This window comes from Peromyscus leucopus, chromosome 19, assembly GCF_004664715.2.
Source record: "Peromyscus leucopus breed LL Stock chromosome 19, UCI_PerLeu_2.1, whole genome shotgun sequence".
In the NCBI taxonomy this organism is placed as follows: Eukaryota; Metazoa; Chordata; class Mammalia; order Rodentia; family Cricetidae; genus Peromyscus; species Peromyscus leucopus.
The window spans coordinates 26020586-26043288 of record NC_051079.1 but is presented as its reverse complement, the minus strand read 5'-3'; the positions used below and the strand labels follow the sequence as shown (position 1 = coordinate 26043288).

General features: G+C 51.1%; 4 protein-coding genes across 6 annotated transcripts; 2 read left to right on the top strand and 2 right to left on the bottom strand.

Moving 5' to 3' along the window:
• The first annotated feature begins 878 nt into the window (after positions 1 to 878).
• On the top strand, positions 879 to 9919 carry LOC114705143. Its single transcript, XM_037197087.1, has 13 exons — positions 879 to 997; positions 1543 to 1620; positions 2074 to 2156; positions 2722 to 2808; positions 2896 to 2994; positions 4002 to 4132; positions 5998 to 6206; positions 6275 to 6352; positions 6857 to 6914; positions 7442 to 7512; positions 7884 to 8042; positions 9360 to 9518; positions 9600 to 9919. Exons 1-13 carry the CDS (start codon positions 914 to 916, stop codon positions 9840 to 9842), a joined length of 1539 nt encoding a protein of 512 aa, XP_037052982.1. The 5' UTR covers positions 879 to 913; the 3' UTR covers positions 9843 to 9919.
• A 1402-nt stretch (positions 9920 to 11321) lies between these two features.
• On the bottom strand, positions 11322 to 15924 carry Slc35a4 (solute carrier family 35 member A4). 2 transcript variants are annotated; one of them, XM_028886745.1, is made up of 3 exons: positions 15507 to 15924; positions 14341 to 14439; positions 11322 to 13684 (listed from the first exon to the last, which is right to left on the bottom strand). In XM_028886745.1, the coding sequence occupies exon 3, from the start codon at positions 13093 to 13095 to the stop codon at positions 12121 to 12123; it is 975 nt and encodes a 324-aa protein (XP_028742578.1). In that variant the 5' UTR covers positions 13096 to 13684; positions 14341 to 14439; positions 15507 to 15924; the 3' UTR covers positions 11322 to 12120. The 2 variants fall into 2 exon arrangements, with proteins under 2 accessions (XP_028742578.1, XP_028742579.1); XM_028886746.2 differs by having other exon boundaries at positions 14341 to 14529; positions 15507 to 15593.
• LOC114705128 (SLC35A4 upstream open reading frame protein) lies at positions 13487 to 15521 on the bottom strand. The gene is made up of 3 exons (XM_028886822.1): positions 15507 to 15521; positions 14341 to 14439; positions 13487 to 13684 (listed from the first exon to the last, which is right to left on the bottom strand). The coding sequence occupies exons 1-3, from the start codon at positions 15519 to 15521 to the stop codon at positions 13487 to 13489; spliced, it is 312 nt and encodes a 103-aa protein (XP_028742655.1).
• Apbb3 (amyloid beta precursor protein binding family B member 3) lies at positions 15784 to 22527 on the top strand. 2 transcript variants are annotated; one of them, XM_028886743.1, is made up of 13 exons: positions 15784 to 16155; positions 16439 to 16602; positions 16684 to 16760; positions 17611 to 17671; positions 17853 to 17999; positions 18120 to 18247; positions 18485 to 18490; positions 18636 to 18750; positions 18849 to 18933; positions 19371 to 19454; positions 19719 to 19834; positions 19972 to 20163; positions 22007 to 22527. In XM_028886743.1, the coding sequence occupies exons 1-13, from the start codon at positions 16107 to 16109 to the stop codon at positions 22241 to 22243; spliced, it is 1461 nt and encodes a 486-aa protein (XP_028742576.1). In that variant the 5' UTR covers positions 15784 to 16106; the 3' UTR covers positions 22244 to 22527. The 2 variants fall into 2 exon arrangements, with proteins under 2 accessions (XP_028742576.1, XP_028742577.1); XM_028886744.2 differs by lacking the exon at positions 18485 to 18490 and having other exon boundaries at positions 15805 to 16155.
• The last annotated feature ends 176 nt before the right edge of the window (positions 22528 to 22703 follow it).

The window sequence follows — 22703 nt, the reverse complement described above, 5'->3', positions numbered from 1 at the left end:
CCGGGTCAAGGGTCAGGTAGGAAGCTTTGGGGGTTCCTGGGGCGTAGCTCAGTTGGCGCTTGCCTGTTGTGAGGGAGCCCGGGTTTGTTTCCCAGCGTAAGCCGGGTATGGTGGCGTTTGCGTGGGATCTCATTACTGGGAAGGTAGAGGCAGGAGGATCAGAAGTTCGTCATCCTTGGATAAATAGCAGTTCCAGGCCAGCCTGAGCAACATGTCACGAAAATCTGTATTTAAAAAAAAAAAAGAATTGGGACTATAGTTTAGTGGTAGAATACTTGCATTGTATGTAAGAGGTCCCAGGTTTAATTCCCAGAACTACATTCAAAAGGGAAAAGAGAGAGAGAGAGAGAGAGAGAGAGAGAGACAGAGAGAGACAGAGAGAGACAGAGAGAGAGAGAGACAGAGAGAGCGCCTGAAGGAGGGCAGCCAGAGAGTCCGGGCTAAGCCAGCGGAGGTCGGAGGTTGGGGGTGAAGGCAAGACTAAGGAGCCTCTGAGATCATCTCTCCTGAAAACCTACACAAAGCCCACCCCTCTCAGGCCTCAAGGAGATCCACGGCCCCACACTCCTTTTGGAGGGATCCAAGAGCCTTCGCCTACTTCAGCCTGGCACTCCGGAGCCTCAGGTAGACGGTGTGGGACGAGGCGAGCAGGGGGAGGTGGAAATACCACCACCGCCGACCCTGCAGGAACGCTGCTTCACCTTCGACAGAGTCCTGCGCCCTGGCGCTGCTCAGGTAGGGGTTCTGAGAAAGGGAACGGGAAGAGAGTGAAAGCTCTCAGCCTCTGCATCCTGGGTTCCGGCTGGTCCTATCTTTGGGCTCCGAGCAGGCTGAAACAGGTCACCTGACAGAGGGATGTGCCTGTGTGTTCCCACAGGAAGCCGAGCTGGAGCTATTGACACAGATCCAACCGATGTTGGCCTCCGTGGGACAAGGATACAGTACAGCTCTGCTGCTCCAGGGCCGGGAAACAGAGGCAGCCCGGTTTGTGCCCCAGGTGAGGAGCCTGAGCACATGGGTATCCTGATGTTCAACTATGACTTGGGAAATCTGCCTGCCCACTCCAGCCAGACTAGGGGCAGCTTAGGTCTCCTATGTACCCTGTGGTCCTTGAAGGACCTTTTACCAAGGCCACTTTATGCAGCTGAGAAGTCAAGAAAGATGGACAGCTGTGGCTCATGGGTGAGAGATTCAAGGAGAAGTGGCGTACACAGATCAAAGTCCCAGGACATCTGCCTTCCACACTTCTTAGTAATACCACCGATACTACACTTAAAAGCTTTACTGTGAAGGTTTCATCAAAAGACCTTCAAACCAAAACAGCTGCCTCAGGACCTTACCACAGCCCTGACCAGCAGCGGGAAAGCCTCCTGAAGTAGCCTGCTAGTTTGTCTCTCTGCCTTCAGGGGATGAGGGGTCTAGCACACTTTCTGTTCTGTCCACAGCGTACCCAGTACCAGCACAGGGCCTGTTATAGATTTCATTTTCGAAGGACGGAATGATGCTTTCTCATCCCCCACTGAGCTCCTTTCTCGGCCTTAGGTCCTGAAGATGCTGTTTGAGGAAGCTCCGCCTCTCTGCAGCTCTGGTCCTGTGCTTTGCACTCTCAGCCTGGTGCAGGTGAGGTCACTGGGGGTGGGGCCAAGGGAAAACTGGGAGGGCAGAGCGGAGTGTCACCACAGGAGCCCCCTGAGGCTTGTGGAGAACCGGAAGGGAGATGGGTCCAGCCCCACCCTGCTACTCCAGCTGGGGCTTGACTCTCTGGGGTCAACCTTTGCATGCCAACTGTCAATGGCTGGATTTTGTGGCTTTGTTGTTGTTGTTGTTGTTTGTTTTTGTTTATTTGGTTTTTAGAGACAAGGTTTCTCTGGGTAGTTTTGGTGCCTGTCCTGGAACTCACTCTGTAGACCAGGCTGGCCTCGAACTCACAGAGATCCGCCTGCCTCTGTCTCCCGAGTGCTGGGATTAAAGTGTGCCACCACTGCCTGGGTAATGGCTGAATTTTTGCCTTCACTTAGGACCTACAGGAGAGAAAAGGCTGAGTTTGTGACAATTGTCTTTGTGTGACCCCAGATTAGCCCCAGCGGGCAGACTCGGGACCTGCTCTCCCCATGTCTGGAGGACCTGCCAGTACTGGATGTGGCCCCACTGGGCATGTAAGTATTCAGACCCAACGGGACAGGGGTACTTGCCTTAAGGCCACAGTGACGCCCTCCAGATAAACTTTTGATCAAGATAAACTTCAAGATTAGGAGTTTTCTACTCCGCTATCCCAGGAGAATGAAGCCCTGAGCTTGGAGTCATGCTTACTGGGCCTAGATGGGCTCCCAAGGACCTCTCCCCCACCCTCTTTCCTTTCCCACACCTATACATCTTATTCCCTTCATATCAAATATATTTCAGCTCTCCTGCCAACCCTCATGGCCTGAACCAGTCCAGTATCACACCGAGTGGTTCCAAATCCCTCCCAGAGCAGTTTTTCCATCTTTGAAATGGTCCCAGCTAGCCCGTTTCCCTTCCTGGGCAGACCACAGGGGAAAAAAAAAAAAACAAAGTTAGGCAGATGAGAGACATTTCAGAAGGTATAATGAGCTCCGAGCCTTTGGGGGGATTCTCGTGTGCTACGGACACTGTCCTGGGCTTTGAACACAGAGATGCCAGAGGTCGCTGCAGAGCACAGGACAGGGCTAGAGGTCGGTGTTCAGCTTCCCCTTCCTTCAGGGTGGTGAAAGACGCCAGAGAAGTGCAGGTGTCTGACGCCGGAGCCGCCTCTGAGCTCTACCTGAAGGCTGCTGGGAGTGCAGGCCGGTGAGGAGGAGACACCTGCCACCCCTCCCGCCCCCAATCCCTGTACAGCTCTAGGTTTTGTTCCCAAGCTGGCCATGTCCTCTGCAGGGCCTGCTCCCTGCTCACGCTCACCACGTCCTGCCCTGGGCCTGAGGCCCAGCAGGTGTGTCGAGGAACCTTGAGGATCATGCAGCTTCCAGGCGGCCCGTAAGTCTGAGGAGGTCTTGCGGTTGGTTGCACTGGGAGGTGGGGTGGAGGCCAGAGTATGGATGTGAATCTGAATGTTCAAAGCCAAGGTTGGAAGATTCCCCAAGTAGCTAGCCCATCTTCACGCCCCCATTCATACCTTTTCCTTCAATGTTAAAAAAAATAATGACAACTGGAGGCTGGAGAGGTGGCTCAGTGGTTAAGAGCACTGGCTGCTCTTCCGGAGGTCCCGAGTTCAATTCCCAGCAACCACATGGAGTTTCACAACCATCTGTAATGAGATCTGATGTCCTCTTCTGGCGTAAAGGCATGTAGCAGATAGAACACTCATATACATAAAATAAATAAATAAAAATAATGAAAACCTCAAATTATCACAGCAAATAATCTTTTCAGGCCAATTTGCAAAATGTGTAGTATCACAGAAATATTTCCAAATTTGAAAGTGTCCAAATACAAGATAAAAATAAAAAAGAAGGTGGGAAAGTAACTTAAATTTCAGAGTATGCTAAGGTTTCTTCTTTCTTTTATTGTGTAAGTTTCTTTTTTAAAAAAAATTCATTTTTTGGGCCGGGTGGTGGTGGTGCACGACTTTAATCCCATCACTCGGGAGGCAGAGGCAGGCGGATCTCTGTGAGTTCGAGGCCAGCCTGGACTACCAAGTGAGTCCCAGGAAAGGCACAAAACTACACAGAGAAACCCTGTCTTGAAAAATCAAAAAAAAAAAATTCATTTTTTTTAGTCATATGTCTGTGTGTGTCTGCTTGTCTGTATGTGCATCACATATGTCCAGTGCCTATGGATCCCCTAGAATTGGAGTTATAGGCAGTTTGAACCACTTGATGTAGATACTGGGAACTGAACTCAGGTCTCTGCAAGAGCAGCAAGTCTTCTTAACCTCCGTCTGGTGGTACAAAAAAAGTGAAAATAGACTTGGCTTGGTGATTCGGGCCAGTGTTCCTCCTCATCTACCACAGGGCATCGCCTTTTTTCCCTCGCTCTGGCAGACACTGCCCCCTGCTGCGCGTGCTGGCTGGTGAGGCTGGGGAGGAGGTGGAGGGCTCTCTGCCCTGGATTGTCTCCTGGCTCCTGGAGGGAAACACCTGCAGTAGCCTCCTTCTTCGTCTGGACCCACGAGGTGATGAGGGTGGGGGTTCTGGGACTTGGTAGGCGCTCTTCATGTTGTTACTCAACCAGCCACTGTCCTGTGGGCCAGCATTCAGGAAGGTCAGGTCGTGGCCAGCATGTAACTGTCAGAGGACTCAACCCCTTAACCTCAGAGATTTTCAACAACTTAACCAACTTCTCCTCTCCCCCTCTTTGGGGCAGGGTCTCCCCGTGTAGGTCAGGCTGTTCCTGAAGTACATGTGCAGCCCAGGCTAGCTAGAACTCAACATCTTCTGTCTTAGCTTCCTGAGTGCAGGGGTTAGAGCTGTTTGCCACCACGTTCAGGATATTTTTTTTTGTTTTGTTTTGTTTTGCCAGACTGAGTTTCTCTGTGCAGCCCTGGCTATTCTGGAACTCACTCTGTAGACCAGGCTGGCCTCAAACTCACAGAGATCCACCTGCCTCTGCCTCCCCAGTGCCGGGATTAAAGGCATGAGCCACCACTGCCCAGCCACATTCAAAATCTTTATCAAGCGTTTTAACACCTTTTCTCTTCAATAGGGTCTCACTGTAGCCCAGGCTGGCCTTGAACTCCTGGAAGTCTGCCTGTCCCAGCATCCTGAGTGCTGGGATTGCAGGAGTAAGCGGCCACATCCCAGAATGCAGATCTAATTCACAAAGGAGAGGGAGGCAGGCCTAATTCATATATTAGAAAAGGACCACAGAGGAGAAAACACTTTCGAGTTTTCACAAATCCACAATGAACGAGTCCCCTGAGGCTGTAATACCAGAGCTTTGGGGAGAGGTTGGGGGGGGAGGTGGGGGGGGGACACAGGTCAGACAACAATAGCACTAGAGCTGAGTTTGGTGGCACGTACCTGTAACCCCAACATGCAGAAGACTGGGGTCGGAGGCCTGCAAATTCAAGGCTAGAGTGAGTTACACAGCCAGACGGCCTCACACAAAAAAGACTGGAAACAACAGCAACATCACAGAATGGTTGGAGAGCAGCTTAGTGGTGAGCAGTTGCCTAGCATGCTTAAGGCCTTTGAGTTGATCCCCATATCTGAAAGGAAAAAAAAAAAAATAGCAAAAGAGCAGAAGTTACAGTTGGAGGTAGGTAGATGGATTTCCTATATTTGTATGTGCTTGAAAATTTCCATAAGTTAAAAAAAAAAATAAGTCCGACCCTCTGTCCCCACAATCAACAGACATTCCTTTGGCCAGAAGGTCCCAGACCTACCCCTGTCCCATGCTGGATGGAAGAAGAAAAGTTGGAGCATTTCACACCCTGGAGATATTAATCCGAATATAAAACTAACCTATAGATAAACACCAGTCTGCAGGGAGGGCGGGCATGCAGGGAGGGGCAGGCGAGTGTGTGTATCTGCAGGTTGGTTTTATACTCTGGCGAATGGCACAGGCTTTAAGTGGCAGATGGATTAGCGTTGCCGTGGATACAGAGATAGATCCAAGAGCAGCCAGAGCACAGGGCCATCAGGCACAGAGAACGTCAAGTAGGAGTTATTAGTGATGGTGGTGGGGGTGCTGATGCTGCTGCAGATGAAGATGATGATGATGGTGGTGATGATGACTATGAAGGTGATAATGATGACTTTGGACTGGGGATTGAACCAAGGACCCTAACACATACCAGGCAAGTCTACCACGGAGCTACATCCCTAGCCCCTTTTACTTTTTATTTTGAGATGGGCTCACTGAGTTGTGAAACCAAGCCCAGAACTTGCTATCCTGCCTCAGCCAACCAGAGCAGCTCAGGTGACTTGACCAGGGCTGGGTGCTTTGGTAAACAGCCACTGATAGACATTTGGAGTATTCCAGGCAGTGTGTTCTGTGGCGCAGGAAAGAGGAGCCTACTGTGTTGTCTCTTTCTAGAGAGCTCTCTGAGTTTGCTTCAGGCTGCTCTGTCGGGGGCCTCAGAAAAGAGGGTACAGGTGAAAGAGGTGAGGCCCACCCTGTGGGATGCAGTAGAGGAGATGAGGGCCCGCAGGGCCACCCTGAAGACGCTGCGTTTAGGCCTCCTTGGAGACACCCTGACTGATGGTGGGTTGAACCAACTAAAAAGGACACTCTGGGAGCTACAGGTACGCAAGGTGAGACGGGGCACCTGGGTCAGAAGTGGCCAGTTCCCACTTGAGTCTTTTTCTCCTAGGTGGTAAAAGCCCGGGGCCCAAGAAGCCATGCACCCAAAGGGGCTGGAGCTGAGGCTGTGGGGCTCCCAGAGCCACAGGTACATTTTCTCATCCAAACTCTTGGGGCTCTATCTATGTCTGCCTCCCTCCTCTTCGTTTATAGAATATTCCAGTTATTTATTGATTCCCAAACATTTATTGACCATGCACCGTAGGCTGGGGGCAGAGCCATGTGAGCCCTGGGATTTCTCTGCCCTGGCAGAGTTTAGTCTGAGAAGAAAGAATTAACACTGCCATGGTCAATGCTCTGAAAGGCTCGGCAAACACCGGACACTAGGGGACATCAATATAGCCTTGAAAAGAGAGGAAAGCAAGATTTCATAGGAAGTGATGATTCCCGATGGAGGTTTGTAAAGACAGTGAAGAACGTTCCAGGCAGAGAGAACCATGCAGAATCTGAGACCAGCAGATCTTGGGGAATTGCAGGCAATATAAGTTGTTGGAGAATGGAGGCAGGAAGAGGGTCAGAAGTGGATTGGAGATGGAGGCCGAGGCACACAGGCTTTGGCAATCCACTGAGACATTCGGATTGTCTCTTGAAGGTTAAAGGCAAGCCACTGACCTACAGCAAGCAGGGAAGACATTTCGCTCATTTGTCAGGTAAGCACACTGAGACTCAGAAGAGATGTGAGTAGTCCAGCATCACAAACAATCTCACTCTAGGCCCTGGAATGTGGTGCTTTAATCCTTCTAGAGTTCTCAACGTTGTGATCCCCGAGCATAAAATTATTTTCATTGCTGGTTTCGTAACTGTAATTTTGTTAGTTATGAATTGCAATGTAAACATCTGTGTTTTCCGATGGTCTTAGGTGACCCCTGTGAAAGGGTCCGTTGACTCGCTAAGGGGTCGAGACCCACAAGTGGAGAACCGGTTCTTTAGACAAAGCCTTCCTTGTCCAAAAGGGGGCACTGTCTTCCGGGATTTGCTGTAGAAAGATTGGAACCAGCCTCTTCCTTCCCTTCCTTCCCCATCTCCCGCAGGGAAGTGTGTTACTGTCCTGAGCTTTGGTTACATTATGTAATTCATCCCCTCTACAATTTGTGTGTGTGTGTGTGTGTGTGTGTGTGTGTGTGTGTGTGTGTGTGTGTGTGTACACTTTGATGTGACTAATGACATTTTCCTCCAGAGGCAGGAAGAAGAGAATTTCTAGGGTCTGGGCTCCACCATAAACATACTCTCAGGCACTCTGAGGAACAGGTAATATTAACACTTCACGTACTCCAGAACAACTGGAAACTTGGGGGAATAAGGGGCCTGTGTGGATGCTGGGAAGGAATATGGAGCTTCTAACAAGGACCTCAAGGCTTCCTGGATCTCTTAGGCGGGGGTGGGGTGGGGGTGGGTGGGGGGTGGTCATGGAGGAGCTGCTGTCCTGGGATGGATTATAGTGATGGGACTCTTACACTATGACAGCAGAGGAAATCCTCCCCCGACCCACAGCCTCCTGAGTCTGCTCAGTCTATGGACTCTCCCAGGCCAGTTAGAAGTTCTGTTGGAAAGGTCGGTGTCTGTGTTCCAAATGTATGTATACCCTGCCTTCTGACTAAGCCTTAAACGATGCCATTTAGGCCTGTCAGGCCCCAGATGTGGCTCTGCAGTTCTCTCTGGCCCAGGCTCGGAGGCAGAGACTTCGAGAGGAACACCAGCTTTGGATCCAGGAAGAGCTGAAACATCTGGATCATCAGGAGGAAGTGGCCTGTAAACATATTAAAGGCCTGGTGGCGGAGGTGAGGAGGGGGGGAGAAGGATGAGGCTTGAGGCTCCTTGTTCCCAGGCCAGGCACTGTGGCAAGGATCTAGACTCAGTCATAACAGGCTGGTCCACAGGCCTTATGGGGACAGAAAAGGTCATGTTCAGTGCTGCTCACCATGATGGGCAGCCAGAGGCAGGTGGGAACAATGAGGTCCACTTTACCTGGGCTGGAGTGGACCAGAAGAGACTGGGACTAAGTAGAAACTCAGGAAAACTGGAGTCAGCCCAGGAATTCACTGCATTCAGCTCTCAGGAAGGTGCTCAGTAAATGCCTGTTGAGGAAATAAAGCCTGTACCCACAGAAACAACTAACCTGGCCCAGAGGAGCTCACAGAGTCTGGACCACCAGCCAGGGAGCCTGCATGGGACCCACCTAGGTCCTCTACATAGATGTGACAGTTGTGTAGCTCGGTCTACTTAGAGACTCCCAACAATGGGAGCAGGGCTGTGACCAATACTTTGGCTGGCTCTTGGGAACCTACTCCTCATACTGGATTGCCTTGTTCAGCCTTAATACAAGGGGAGTCTTACTGCAACTTGAAATGCCATGCTTTGTCATGGGAGGCCTGTCCCTTTCCACACAGAGACAGAGGAGTGGACTGAGGGGAGCGGGGCAGAGCAGAGGTGAGGGGAAAGAGAAGGGAAGGGAAACTGTGGTTGGGGTGTAAAATAAACAAATAAATAAAACTGCTTCAAAAACAGAAGAAATAAAACATGTGGCCAAGTCCAGTGGTACAGGGTCTCTCAGTACCCAGGAGGCACAGGCAGGACTATGAGTTCAAGGTCAGCCAGGCCTATAACGAAGAGCCTGACTCATCTTCACCCTCTCCCTGTAAAAAAAAAAAAAAAAAAAAAAAAAAAAACCCAATAAAATAAATTTTAGAAATTGTGTATGTGGTGGGTGGGGACACGTTCTCAGATGAGGCTAAGTAAAGAGGAACGACAGAGCAGCAACATCGGCTGTGGAACACAGACTGCGCCATCTGGCTAGAACCTCGCAAGTGTGTGGTCGGGGGCAAGGTTACAGAGACAGCGCGCCACATCTCTGGGTTTGGATTCCACCACGTGAGGATGGGAACTGTTGAAAGCATGTGCCATTTCAGCTCCGTCCCGCACTAGCCATGGGCATTTGGTCAATCGGATCACTTCCCTGGTGCACAGATTTTGCAAATCTGTAAAAGGAAAACTTTCTTGCAAGGTTGCCAGGGGGAGAATGCGATCGCGTGCCTGAGGTGTTTAGCACAAAGCCCTGTGCAGGTGGCACTCACCAAAAGGTACAACTTTATCTGCAGGCTTGTGAGGAGAGAGAGAGACCATGGAAGGAGCAGACAGCGCTGAGACTTCAGGTGGAAGCCCTGCAGGCAGAACGGGACATGGCAGAGCATGACCTGGTGACCCTCTATGACCTGTATGTGCAGGCCACCCGGGCTCGGACATGCCACTTGCTGCAGGTCAGTGGAGACAGAGGGTAGGCCTTAAGTTGGTGCCAAGGCTGATTGATGACCAACAGGCATCTCTGACTCTGAACACAGGTATTCCAAGCCTGGCAGAGGCTGTGGGAGGAGAAGGCCATGGCCACAGAACACCATCACCGCAGTCTGCTGGCCGGAGTCCTCCAAGACTCCATTGATCTGGCCTTGAAGATCCAGGAGCTCCAGGCCAGGAACCAGCAGCTTGAGCAGAGTGCAGGCAGGGCCCATTGTGCTGGAGTCCTGCCCGGAGAGGAACCTGATCAGGACCACCATGGGGCTGCCTTCCTTTGTCCTCATTCATGAGGGCCCCAGAAAGGAGAGCAAGGTGGGGTACATCAACCAAGATGGCCGTCATTACAGATCATTACCACAATCACTAACCATGTCTCTTTGTACCAATCTATGCTAAGCACCCAGTACCTATTATTTCATTTTGTGTTTTCAGCTCCCCTCTGTTTGTTCCATTTGACCCTCAGTTCAGAGATAACCGTCCTAGGAACTGCCCAAGGACCATGAACTAAATAGAGAAGGAAAAGTTCTCTTCCTCCTCTTCCTCTCGTGCTAGGGATGGAACCCAGGGTCTGTGCATGACAGGTATCTTCTGGAATTCGCTATATACCTAAGGATGACCTTGAATTACTGGCTCTCCTACCTCCAACTTCTGAGTGCTGGGATTACAGGCTAGCACCAGGACAAAAGAACTCTTGAAAAGCTCACCCAGTGTTCTAGGGAGCAGGCTGACAGTCCTCTGGCCAGGATTTCAAAGGACAAACAACTACAGGTACTAGTCATGACAGAACCAGAGGGAATAAGAGTCAAAATAGTGGCTGGGTAGGGAGTTTCATGAGCACAAACTCTGCACTCTGCAGTCTGAGGTAGGAGGATTGCTTCCAATTTGAGGATAGCCTGGGCTATCTAATTCATTCCAGGCTAGTCTGGACTACAATGTGTTTTCTAGCCTAATTTGTTCTAATGAGCAGAATACTTTTCAGTCCCAAGACTCTCTCAATTCCCTAGGGCTTGTGATTTAAACATTTTTTTTTCCAGTGCTGGGGATCAGACATAGGACTTACGCATGTAGGCAAGTGCTTGTCTATTGAACTACAACCTCAGTCCTTCATTTTCTTTGAGATCAACTCTAATGTAGCCTACCTAGGCTGGCCTTTCATTAAAAAAATACATTTTTAGCCAGGCAGTGGTGATGCACGACAGCATTCAGGAGGCAGAGGCCAGCAGATCTTTGTGAGTTCCAGGACAGCCAGAGTTGCTACATAGAGAAACCCTGTCTTGAAAACCAATGTATATATTTAATTATTTGTTTGTAGGAGGCCACAGGTGTCAGATTCCCCCTGGAGATGGCATTATGGGTGGCTGTGGCTGCCTGGGAATCGAACTTGGGTCCTCTACAAGAGCAGCATGCAATCCTAACCACTAAGCCAGGCCCACCTGCACTCTTACTCCTTCTGTCTCTGCCTCCCAAGGAGAGGTACAAGTTTGCATCACTAACCATCAATGCTTCCTTTCTTGAGACAGGGGCTCATTAAGCAGCTCAGCCTGACTTTGAACCTGAGCTCTTCCTGCTCTACCTCCCAGATGGCTGGGATCCCAGGTGTGCCCCACCACAACCGGTCAAGACAGTCTCAGATCCAGAGCTCCCAAGACAACGCCACTGGCAACAGTTGGGAGATTTCTCTCCTACTCTAGATGTTACTCCAAAATTACTTAGGAAACTCAGGGAAATTGTTTGAGGGGATCCATGAAACATAGAAAACAGAGACAATGTGAATGGTTGTAGGAAGCACCCTACACCTGAACACTTTATTAAGACCTTATTGCTTAAGTAGTTGGACACTGATTAGCTATAAACGTTTTCTGTACCTGGTCCCTGGTTACTCTGCAGAGCCTTTCCTGGCTGTTGGGAGCTGGGACACCACTAGAAGGGGGCAAGAGTGGGAAAAACAGTACCTCCTACGTGCCTCAGAGGTGAAGTGGGCTCCAACAGGGCCCCCGAGTTAGCACAGGGGTCAGGAGTGTAGGCTTAAGCCAGGGCCCAGGGACAATGTTCCCTGAAGTGAGTCAAGACCCAGCCCTCTCTGACCTTTCCAGAATAATGGCCGGGTAAGAGGAACAGGCTGTGGAGCAGGCAAACTAATGTATCTGATGTGGAAGTCATGCTGGGCTGGAGGAGCCAGCACCAAGCCTCGGGGCAGGGAGTCTTCAGGAGTGACCACACAGGCGAGAAGAGCGAAACTTGACCTGAAGTCGCCATGTTCATGCAGGACAAGGCAGGGTTCCTCGGGGACAAGCTGCCCAGGCCTGGGTCTGGGGCTTCCAGTTCTTCAGTATGAAGGAATACAGGGGTGCAGTTAGGTGTTTACTTAACCAAGCCCACACTTTATGCCACCTAGGGGTAACTCTCACCCACCTGAACATCCAAAGGCTAACATGGCCACCTTAGCTTTCCTTACAAGGCACTTGGTACAGGGCTGCTGGGGCGGGGTGTGGTGGTGACGTGGGAGGTGGCTCTGGTGGCCGCATCTAATCTACACAGCCACAAGTGAGGGTGGGGGCGGTCAGGGCCTTAGGGGCCACCATAGTACAAGCACACAGCCAGGCCGATGAGCAGTGTGGCCAGGAAGAAGACGGCTGTGAGCTGGAGCTGCAGCAGAGCAGCCGAGAGCAGGGCGTTGACCACCAAGGAGCAGGACACGACGAAGAGGCGCGTGATGCTGCTGCCATGCTTCATGACAGCTGACATGAGCAGTCCATTTGCTGCCTGGTTCAGCACCACAAGCACCGCCCATCCAGAGAAGCCCTCTAAGAAGCCTGGGCCCGGGCCACTGCCCGCATAGAGTCCAAGGTTCAGGATCACCCCGAAAGTGTAGAGGAAGAGGTTCTGAAGAGCCAGGGGCAGCCGCTGTCGTTTCATGACCAGTTCTGTGTACACCGAGGACAGGCCGGAGATGAGGCAGTACAAGATGAGGAGCGCAAGTCCCAGTGGAGTGATGTGCAAGGGCATGGGCTGGGCTCCGGCTGCTGACGGGGGGCCGGGAGGGGTGTCGGCAGGTTCCTGAAAGCCGCCGGATGCGTAGCAGGCTCCTGCAGCCATCAGCAGCAGCAGTGCCAACCCCTGACGCGCCGAGAGGCGATGCCCAAGGCAGAGGCAGTACAACAGAGCTGTGCTTCCAATCTTGAGATTGCTCAGCACCTGATAGGTGCTGGGGTCCATGTAACGCTGCAGATAGATCACCAGGTTGTTGTTGGCGCCATAGAGCAGGGCGGAGAGTGCAAAAGGCGCAGCCTGGCGCCAGGGCGGTGTGCCCTGGGGCCATGTTTGCCAGCCCACCAGGAGGGAGAAGGCGCATAAGAGTAGTTTGGTCAGCTCAGTGAGTAACACAGCTGAGGAGGGCCGGAAGGGCACTCGGCCATCCACGTGGCACAGTGCTAAGAATGGTGCATGCGCACCATACATGGCAGTGGACAGGAAGAGCATCAGGGTCCAGCGAGCCTGTCTTGGACGGGCAAGGCCTGGCATACCCCCATCTTCTACACTCATGGCCCACACCAGACCCTGGGTGGCCTGTGTAGCTAGCAAGGGACAGAGGAACTGGGACACACTGGAAGGAAACCGAGGGCAGAACTGTGGGACATCACCAGAGAGAACACTGAGGATCAGAGTCAGTCACACACTCCACAGTCAGGGCTTGAAGAGAGGGCTCATGTCCCGCCGTTTGGGGGTTAGTCCCACGGAACTAGGGAGGGAAGGGGTGCAGGGTGCAGGTGGCAAACCACTGCCCACGCTCTGCTGGGAGAAAAGCAAGGACGAAAGAGGCAGGAGAGGTGGAGACAGCAAATGAACAACAGCAGGGGGAGCCAGAGAGAGCGTCCGTGATACAGAGGCCTCTACCTGCAGGCCCAAGGCGCTCATCCTGCCTTCCCCAGAGGGTCTAGTCAGGCCCCTTTCGTAGTGACCTAATGTAGTTCTTCAGCGTCTTCTCCACGTTGGGTACAGCGTAGGACTGAGCTGCGTAGACGCCAGTGCAAGTGCCCACCGCAAAGCCCAACACTGCTGACGCCCTCAATTTGGCCACCACATAGCCTGCCAGGAATCCCTTGAGGAATGGGGAGGACAAGAGTGAGCCATCCTGCAGGGAAAAACACAGAAGGAAATCAGGCGTGCTCTCTTTTTAAGATGGGCTTAGAGCATTCGACCGCATGCTCGTCCTCACTCGTCCTCTTTTCTCCAAAGATTATCTCAAAATTCTGGAGCTAGAAGAAGAATGCCAGAGTCCCAGTCACACAATACCAGAATCCCAGGTTCAGAGGGCTCTAACCAGAACGCATTCGGCCAGAATGCCAGAGGGGCTTCTGAGGAACCTGAGCCCTGCCTGTTTCTCCCGTTTCATTTACTAGCAGGGTCTCTGATGACTACGAACTAACTGCCTTTCTCCCGCTGCCTGTTCAGATTGCTGCTTATCACCACGGCTGTGTCTGTCCAGTACTTGGGATGCTCAGTTCCACTTCACCTATTTAACACCTACTTAGGATCTCAGCTCAAATGCTATTCTTTCCTCCCCTGTTGGTTTTGAGATAAGGTCTCTTGTGTTTAGCACTGGCTGGCCTACAATCCTCTACATGGACCACTTTGGCCTTGAACTTGTGTGCACCACAATACCCAGTTCAAGTGCTCTCCACCCCGCCCCCCCTTGCAGGGAGATTTTTCTTGAGCCCTCAATGCCCATTTGCTACAATAAAACTCTATCTCCTATTCAACATTCCCAAGAGCAACTGGGGGCCTTACCTGGCCTACACCACTGTTGACTTCATCCTCCACACGCTTCTGTAGGCGCTCCAGCTGCTTCTTGAGAAATGTCAGGTCCTTAAGCTTGGGCAGAGAATCCTAGGACAAGGGAGAGGCTGGCTCCAGCAGACTTGACCCAGTCAGTCCCATGCCCTGCTCAATTTTATCAGAGGCTAGGAACTAGGTGAGCTGTGGGAGGGATGATGGGAAGAACCAAATAAATCTCTTCCTACAAAACCTCCCTGAGATGGCCATGATAAAGGAAGACAGACACTGGAAAGCTAAGCCCTCACATGGGGGCCAGGGAGGTGACAATGTGCATCAGGAACTTTTTTTTTTTTTTTTCGAGACAGGGTTTCTCTGTGTAGTTTTGGTGCCTGTCCTGGAGCTCGCTCTGTAGACCAGGCTGGCCTCGAACCCACAGAGATCCGCCTGCCGCTGCCTCCTGAGTGCTGGGATTAAAGGCATGCGCCACCGCCTCCCGGCTGCACCAGGAATTTATAATTCTACAGAATCACAGAGCAAGCAGAGGAACTTCCAGTTAGCTTTATGAAGGAAGTACTATTGATGGAAGTACAAGCTTGCTGAAAATGGCCATTAGTCAGCTTCCACTGCTGTGTCCCAGTATCTGACGGAGAAACTGGCAGGCTATGGATACATCTGTGGGTGATGCTGGGCTTCTAGACCAACTGAGAAGAATGGGTTTCCGGTACAGTTCAAGGCTAACCTGGTACCTGCTTAGGCCGTTTCAAACTGAATGAGAGACGACGTGGATGTGTCGTGAATGCCTGCAGCAAGAGTGTGGTTAGAAGACTCTGTCTGGTGGCACGTGAGAAGGAAATCCAACGAGTGAGCGAGAAGAGCCGAATGAGGGTGGCGGTAAGGGGTGGGATGGAAATGCTGTCTCTGGAAGGGAGACTTCAGGGGCTAGACAACGGCCGGAACGAGGATTGCTACAGTGAACACATTTGAACGTGTGCTCACGCCGAGGTACCGTGTCGGTTCCCAGAAGGGTAGCCCTTCGCCTGAAGCCCCCTCCTGTTGAGGCGGTTGACAGGAGCCCAGGGACAAAACGTGAATGACCCCTGTCGTCTCTGCTCAAATCTAAAAAGGTTAAGGAATCTGAAAAACCACACCGACCGAAGCAGCCCTCGCTTTCCACTCACCTTGTCATCCGCCATCTTTCCCCCGCCGGACTTGTTGCGCACGCGCAGCCCCGCCTCCCTGTGTCAAAGGCTACTTCCATCTTTACTGAGGGCAGACGCACTTCCGGGGCATTTCGGGCGGGGCGGGCGGAAGGGGGAGGCGGGGCGTTTTCCGAGTGGCTCCAGGCTGCGAGGGCAGATACGGCCCCCGGACCCCTCCCGCCTGGTCCTCGGCTGTGTGCGCGCGCGGGGAAAGGTCGTGGCGTGATGATCTCATGCACCGCGCGGATGATCTCATCCGCGCCCCGGTGCACATAGTGCACGTCCTCGCCCGTTTTCCGCCTGCCGTCTGAGGAACTCCCAGCGGCCTGCGGGTGCGGAGTTCGTAGGGCCGGTGCGCTTCGTAGGACACACGCACCGAAACACGCGAGGACGCGGGGACCCAGACGCCGCGGCGCAGGCAGCTCAGGCCCGCCTCCGCCCTCCCCCAAGGCCGGCCCAGTCCCGCCCCGTGTTTGCGCGGCGCCAGTTGGCCCGGCGGTCTCCGGCGCAGAGGCTGGGCTTTTGGGCCCCGCAGCTCCGGAGGTCGCCCTGGGCTGAGAGCGCAGGCCGTCAGAGGCTATGTTGGGCAAGGATTATATGCTGGCCATCATTCTGGTCAACTGCGATGGTGTGCACCGAGGGTCCGGCTGGGAGGACCAAAAACGGAGGGGATATGAGGGGTGGAAGAAGGCTACCCGAGGCTCAAACACGGGGTGGGGGTGGTGGCGTCTCGGGGGAATGAGAACCGGGGGATAAGTGAACCTTGATCCTTGCGTGTGCTGTCTTTACGACTGGGGAGTTGAGGTCTAGATTTAGGGCTGTCTCCTGTGGGATGGAGGGGAGGGTTATGGCGGTATTGTTGGGAACTCACGAGAAATATGCCCCCTTGATTTAATCCCTTGTTCCTATAGATGACTTGTGGGGGGACCAAAATCTGGAGGGGGAGACAGGATTACCCCCTGGCTGGAGAAAGATTCGTGATGCTGCAGGTACTTATTATTGGCATGTACCCAGCGGTAGCACTCAGTGGCAGCGCCCAACCTGGGAACTAGGAGGTGCAGAGGACCCAGGAACGGTAGGTAGAACCAGAGGAGGGGGCCTGAGCTCATGTGTGGGACCTAGGCTGCTGCTACAGTGACTATCCTCTACTCCATAGGGGACGGAGGGGATTTGGGAACTTCGACCCCCCAAGGGGAGATCCTTCTCCAGCCTGGACAGTTCATTGAACCGGAGGTAACAGGGGTGGCCTTGGCCAAATGAAAGCCTTGGGGGTTACTGTGGCACTCAGAAGAATGAAGCTGTACCCACAATCTACTTTTTTTTTTTTTTTTTTTTTTTGAGATAGGGTCTCAGGTCTCACTGTGTATGTAGTCCTAACTGGCCTGGAACTCATTGTGTAGACCAGGCTGGCCTGGAACTCACACAGATGATACAGCGCCTGCCTCCACAATTTGCTTTTAAACTGTGGTTCTGGGCGGGTGGTGGTGGAGGCAGAGCCAGGTGGATCTCTGTGAATTAGAGACTAGCCTGGTCTACAGAGTGAGATCCAGGACAGGCACCAAAACTACACAGAGAAACCCTGTCTCAAAAGCCAAAAACTGTGGTTCTGGACTCTGCCCGTTTGGGGCTCTGTTTGTGCTTGGCTTTGTCCCATGTTCTTGACTCTTGAGTATTTTGAATTTTGTCTGTTCCAAGTTCTTATCATTAGCTCTATGTTCTGTGTTCTCTGTCCTGGCCCATCATGTTCTAATAGACCCTGTCCATTGACTTCTTTTGGGGGGTGTCCCTATTTGTGTTCTAGAATCTCTTGTTCTAGTTTGAGTTTTTGGTCCATATCTTTAATTCATGTCCATATTTATGTCTTTTAGTTTATGCTTGTGACTTGTGTCCTGGATTTCTTCAATTTTTAAACTCATTTTGTTAATGTACTATGCTCTGGGTCTTCCTTTTTTTCTGAGTTTGCATTTGTGGTGCTATATTTTGGTTCTTGTCCCAAATTCTGTGTTTGATCAAGTAGGCTAGGTTTCACCATTGCCCCTAATGTAGGAATCCTAATCCTTTTACTGGCTCCACTCTGTTCCAGTAACTCTCTAACATGGTATGGTGAAGATTCCTATGTCCGGAGCCTGGAGCCGGGAGCTAAGGTAGTGTTTGGACCTGAGGGCCAGTTTAAGACATTACGTAGATGTCAAGGGAAAGGTCAGGGGTGGAATGATAATGAGCGGGGTTGATTAAGTGTCAAGAATAGGACTACCAGAGTTTATCTGTATGGATCCTGTATCATCCACTTCACATCTGGTCACTTCTTTTTCCCTATCCGGTTAGTGCTTTGCAGTCCGATCTCTAGGCTGGGTAGAGGTACCTGAGGAGGACCTGGCACCAGGGAAGAGCAGTATTGCTGTCAATAACTGTATCCAGCAGCTTGCTCAGACTCGCAACCGGAGCCAGCCCCATGATGGGGCCTGGGGTGAGGTGAGTTGTTTTATTTCCCTAGGGGTTCAGAATGCCAATGGCTTAGCAAAGTACGTTTTCCCTGAATTGCTTGTTTGCCGTGTTAGCCGTTTTCAGCTGTCAGCTCTCTGTCCTTGGCAGGGCCAGAACATGTTGATGATCCTGAAGAAAGATGCCATGAGCCTGGTGAATCCCTTGGACCACAGTCTGATCCACTGTCAGCCTCTGGTTCACATCCGTGTCTGGGGTGTGGGCAGCTCCAAGGGCCGGTGAGGACTCTGCGTTCCCCCAAGCGAGAGTTGCATCACCTTCCCCCCTTGCAGGCTGTGATCCCCACTGATGCTGAACCCTTGGACACAGATCCTCTGATGTGGACCCAGCATGGCCTTCCCTGCCTGGTTCAGTCCTGGTTGGGGTGGGTGGGCCCAGCTCAGCAGGGACAGATAGGGGAGAGTCTGAGAGGCTGGGCTGATTTTATCCTGTGCTCCCACATGCTTCTGGAACAGTGACAGGTATGTATGTGACAACTAGGTACTCTGAGCCCTATCCCTAACTTCCCCATTCCAACTGTGCCATATCTTTAACCTAACTTTAGAAGCTTCTTACAGGCACTCAGAAGCCCCTGCCCCTAACCAGCCTTATCCCTGCCCCTGCCAGGGACTTTGCCTTTGTTGCGGGTGAGAAAGACAGCTGTATGCTCAAGTGCCATGTGTTTCGCTGTGATGTGCCTGCAAAGGCCATTGCAAGTGCCCTACAGGGACTCTGTGCACAGGTGAGGGCCAGTGGTGGGCAGGGAATATGGAGTTGGGATAGGGTGTCCTGACTTCTCTTTCTTTCTGTGTGCCTCATGCTGGCTGCACTGTCTTTTAGATCCTGTCAGAGAGAGTAGGAGTCAGTGGAGAAGCTGCTTGCTGTTCTCCAGATCCTATTTCCCCTGAAGACTTCCCGAGGCAAGGTATGGGAAAGGGCTCGCTGCACTGATTGCAACATCAGGCTGCTTGAGGGAAAGATGGAAGGTCTGGGGTTCCTGGCTATTTAGGTTCTCCCTGGAGAGAGAGTCTAGATCCAAGATCCAAAGCAGTGAATTGAAGGTACATCTCCAGGTTTTCTTCCACAAGCAACAGCTCTAGCTTGAGACCTGGCTCATTCATTAGGGTAGAGAAGCTAGGCATGGTGAGGCATGCCTGTAATTCTAGCACTTGGAAGGCAGAAATAGGACTACTGTCACAAGTTTAAGGCCAGCCTGTTCATCATAAGTTCTAGGCCAGCCAGAGCTGGTTACATAGCGAAACCTGTACATAGTAGTGTAGTCCTAAACTATACCACAGGAAGGGTGGGGAAAGGGGCAATTGAGTTTCTATGCTAGATTGGTGCTTGATATGTGTATTTCAGTGGAATTGCTGGATGCAGTGAGCCAGGCTGCTCAGAAGTATGAGGCACTGTACATGGGGATCCTACCAGTCAACAAAGCCATGGGTGAGGACTGGGGGCTGGATGGGCTCGGATGTGTTAGGAAAGGGAAAATGGGTGAGGTGAGATCTATACTGTATTGAGTCTTAGAGTTCTTGCATGGCCTTATATAGTTAGAGATAAACCCTTGCTTCCAACTCAGAATTCCAAGCTCAGCCCCAACTATTCTTTCTCCATCTTTCTGAATCCCAAGTTAATTAAAGGGTCCTAGAAACTCCCTGCAGACCCTTTCTATCCAAGCCAGACAGCACAGTAGGCATGTCTCCTCAGGTATGGATGTGCTGAATGAGGCCATTGGTATCCTCACTGCCCGGGGGGACCAGAAAACCTGGGTCCCTGCTGTGCTCAGTGTGTCTGACTCTCTGATGACTGCACATCCCATTCAGGTACCACAAGAGGTCGAAGTCTGGGGCTTTGGAGGGTGAGCAGACATGCTGAGGTGGGGGTGTGTCTTTTCTTGGTTCTGGAAGTATAGGGTTTGGCCTTTGCTTAACTCTATAGTGATTAGGCTTTGTGTGGGCAGGCAGAGGCCAGTGCAGAGGAAGAGCCACTGTGGCAGTGCCCTGTGCGCCTTGTAACCTTTATTGGTGTTGGTCGTGATCCACATACCTTTGGCCTCATCGCTGACCTTGGTTGTCAGAGCTTCCAGTGCGCAGCCTTCTGGTGCCAGCCTCATGCTGGGGGACTCTCTGAAGCTGTGCAAGCTGCCTGTATGGTGAGTTAGGGATGGAATGGGAATGGGAGGGGGTTTTCCTGGCAGCTGCTCTGTACTATGGAGTAGGCTCAAGACGGGCAGCTCCACTTAAATCACAACCCAGCGATCCCAGGGCCAGGTTTGGTTCACAGGTATATCTGGCTCTTAATGCTGTTTTTGCTAAGTTTTGTGTTGGTTACCAATACTTCAAAGTCTAGGGCATTTCACATAATAACTGCTGTTTCTGATTTCTTAAAGTACAGGGAATACTAATACAAGGTACACACGCACAAACACTCATGGGCATACTTACATAACACCTTTCAGCATGTGGGTGAAATTGTGCTATACAGAGTGGGCACTATTTGACTGATTCAACATACTTCTTGGTGTATGTGGGCATTTGAATGTAGGATGCTTGCGCTACATTAATTCAGTTCACTTATTCATTCAGCAAATGGGTATCTACTATAATTAATCCTGGAGAATTCATTGACATAGGAGGTACACACAGCCTTTGCCATCACAGAACAGAGCAGAAACACATCCAAAACAATTTACACACCACATGATGGTGGAGATGCTTCCTTAAAAGGCAGAAAGGCCACCTGAAGGGGGAAAAGAAAAGGTACCCAAAGAAGTGTCCCAGGTGAAGAGACATAGGGCAGAGATAGCAGAGAACCTCAGGAGTAGACAGGAGAGAGAAGTTAGTGTGTTAGAGTCCTGAAGAACATGGTGTACGTGGTCTGCAAGAGGATGTGATGCTAGATGAGAACAGAAAGAATGACAGAAACAGGTCATGAGAACCTTATAGATTAGCCTGGGGCACTGAGTTGAAGGATTTTAAGCAGGACAGTAAAGTGAGATCTGTAGATTTTACCTACTTAAGCTCAGTGCAGGTAAACAAGAGGAGGTAGGAAGGCTAAGTAATTAGTATCTGCTCTGAGTAATTTAAATACGAGTTTGAATTGGCAGTTATTTTGGGAATGAGTTTGGTTTATAGACTTTCTCTTCACTAGAGAATCTGTTTTGCCAGATATTGTTACAGAACAGTGAGAGATGGAGGAGAGTCTCTTCTGGTAGGTATAGTTAAGAGTGCAAGCTTTGGCCAGGTAGTGGTTGCATACACCTTTAATCCCAGCACTCGGGAGGCAGAGGCAGGTGGATCTTTGAGTTTTCCAGGCCAGCCTGGTCTACAGAGTGAGTTCCAGGATAGCTAAGCCTGCACAGAGAAACTGTGTCTCGAAAAACCAAAAAACAAAGTGCAAGCTTTGTAGCTGAACAACTGAATGCCACAACTAACATTTTCTATTTGTTTGACTTAGACCAGTGGTTCTCAATCTTCCTAATGCAGCGATCCTTTAATACAGTTCCTCATATTGTAGTGATCTCCCACCATAAAGTGATTTCATTGGTACTTTGTAACTGTAATTTTGCTACTGTAATATAAATATGATTATTTATAATGTAAGTAAATGAAATCTGTTATGTAGGATATCTGATATGTGACACACACACACACACACACACACACACACACACACACACACGCCACACACACAGGTTGAGAACCACTGCCTCAGGCAAATCATTTATCTCTGAACCTTGGTATCTTCATTTGCAAGATGAGTACAGCAATCCCTCACAACTAACTAGGTTAAATTATAGTGTAAAGCACCTGACACAGTGTCTAGCTTTCCTTAAGTGCACAGTAAACGTCATGTTTTTGTTGTTGCTATAGGGACCAAAGACATGACTATGGACATGATATCAGACCGAATTCTCGGCCAGTTACCTGCCTTAGAGAAGCTTTCAGTTGTCCAAGGACAGAAAGCTGGATACTCACACTCCCCCTTCTTCCTAGGTTCAATACCAGAAGTGTCTGGTGGCCTCAGCAGCTCGGGGTAAGGCCTGGGGTGCCCAGGCCCGTGCCCGCCTTCGGCTCAAGCGGACCAGCTCCATGGACTCCCCTGGTGGCTCCCTGCCTCCCCCCCTATTCAAAGGAGGGGTTGGGGGGACTGGAGCAGCTCCTCGAAAGAGGGGCGTCTTCTCATTTCTTGATGCCTTCAGGCTAAAACCTTCTCTTCTCCATATGTCCTGAATTGATCTTAGAGGCTGGGGAAGGAGGCTCTATATTCCTCCAGCCTCCAGGGTTCTGTAGCCGCTCACCTTCCTACCTATCCCTGAACCTTGCCTCCCCTGTATTTATTAACAAGTTCGTTGTTTATATGGATGACTGAGAGGCCCTGCACTATAACTTAGGCCCCTGGCGCCCTTTTCCTTGGGTCCATTTGTTCCTTGCTCCTGTCCAACCCTGGACAATTGGCTCTACCTCAGCAACTTTATAGCAGAATCAGTGCAAATAAAAGTCCCTCAGTGACCTCACTAGTTGTGAGTATATTAGACATGGGATAATGTTGGGGCCAATCAGCCTGTGTGAGGTGGGTACATGATTGGTGTTGGTGACTGCCTTTAGTCATGAGGGCATGGTTCATAATGGAAATCTGACTACATTCATTCAGCAAACACTTTTTTTTACGGATTTTTTCTGTGTCAGATAA

Excerpts from the sequence above, each read along its gene's own strand:
- LOC114705143 (XM_037197087.1), top strand. The coding sequence starts at position 914 with ATGTTGGCCTCCGTGGGACAAGGATACAGTACAGCTCTGCTGCTCCAG. Across the intron at positions 998-1,542 it reads CAGCCCGGTTTGTGCCCCAG|GTCCTGAAGATGCTGTTTGA; the intron begins GTGAGGAGCCTG and ends TCTCGGCCTTAG. Across the intron at positions 2,995-4,001 it reads ATGCAGCTTCCAGGCGGCCC|ACACTGCCCCCTGCTGCGCG; the intron begins GTAAGTCTGAGG and ends TCGCTCTGGCAG.
- Slc35a4 (XM_028886745.1), bottom strand. The coding sequence starts at position 13,095 with ATGAGTGTAGAAGATGGGGGTATGCCAGGCCTTGCCCGTCCAAGACAG.
- LOC114705128 (XM_028886822.1), bottom strand. Across the intron at positions 13,685-14,340 it reads TCAACAGTGGTGTAGGCCAG|GATGGCTCACTCTTGTCCTC; the intron begins GTAAGGCCCCCA and ends TTTTCCCTGCAG.
- Apbb3 (XM_028886743.1), top strand. The coding sequence starts at position 16,107 with ATGTTGGGCAAGGATTATATGCTGGCCATCATTCTGGTCAACTGCGAT. Across the intron at positions 16,156-16,438 it reads CATTCTGGTCAACTGCGATG|ATGACTTGTGGGGGGACCAA; the intron begins GTGTGCACCGAG and ends TTGTTCCTATAG. Across the intron at positions 16,761-17,610 it reads GACAGTTCATTGAACCGGAG|TAACTCTCTAACATGGTATG; the intron begins GTAACAGGGGTG and ends ACTCTGTTCCAG.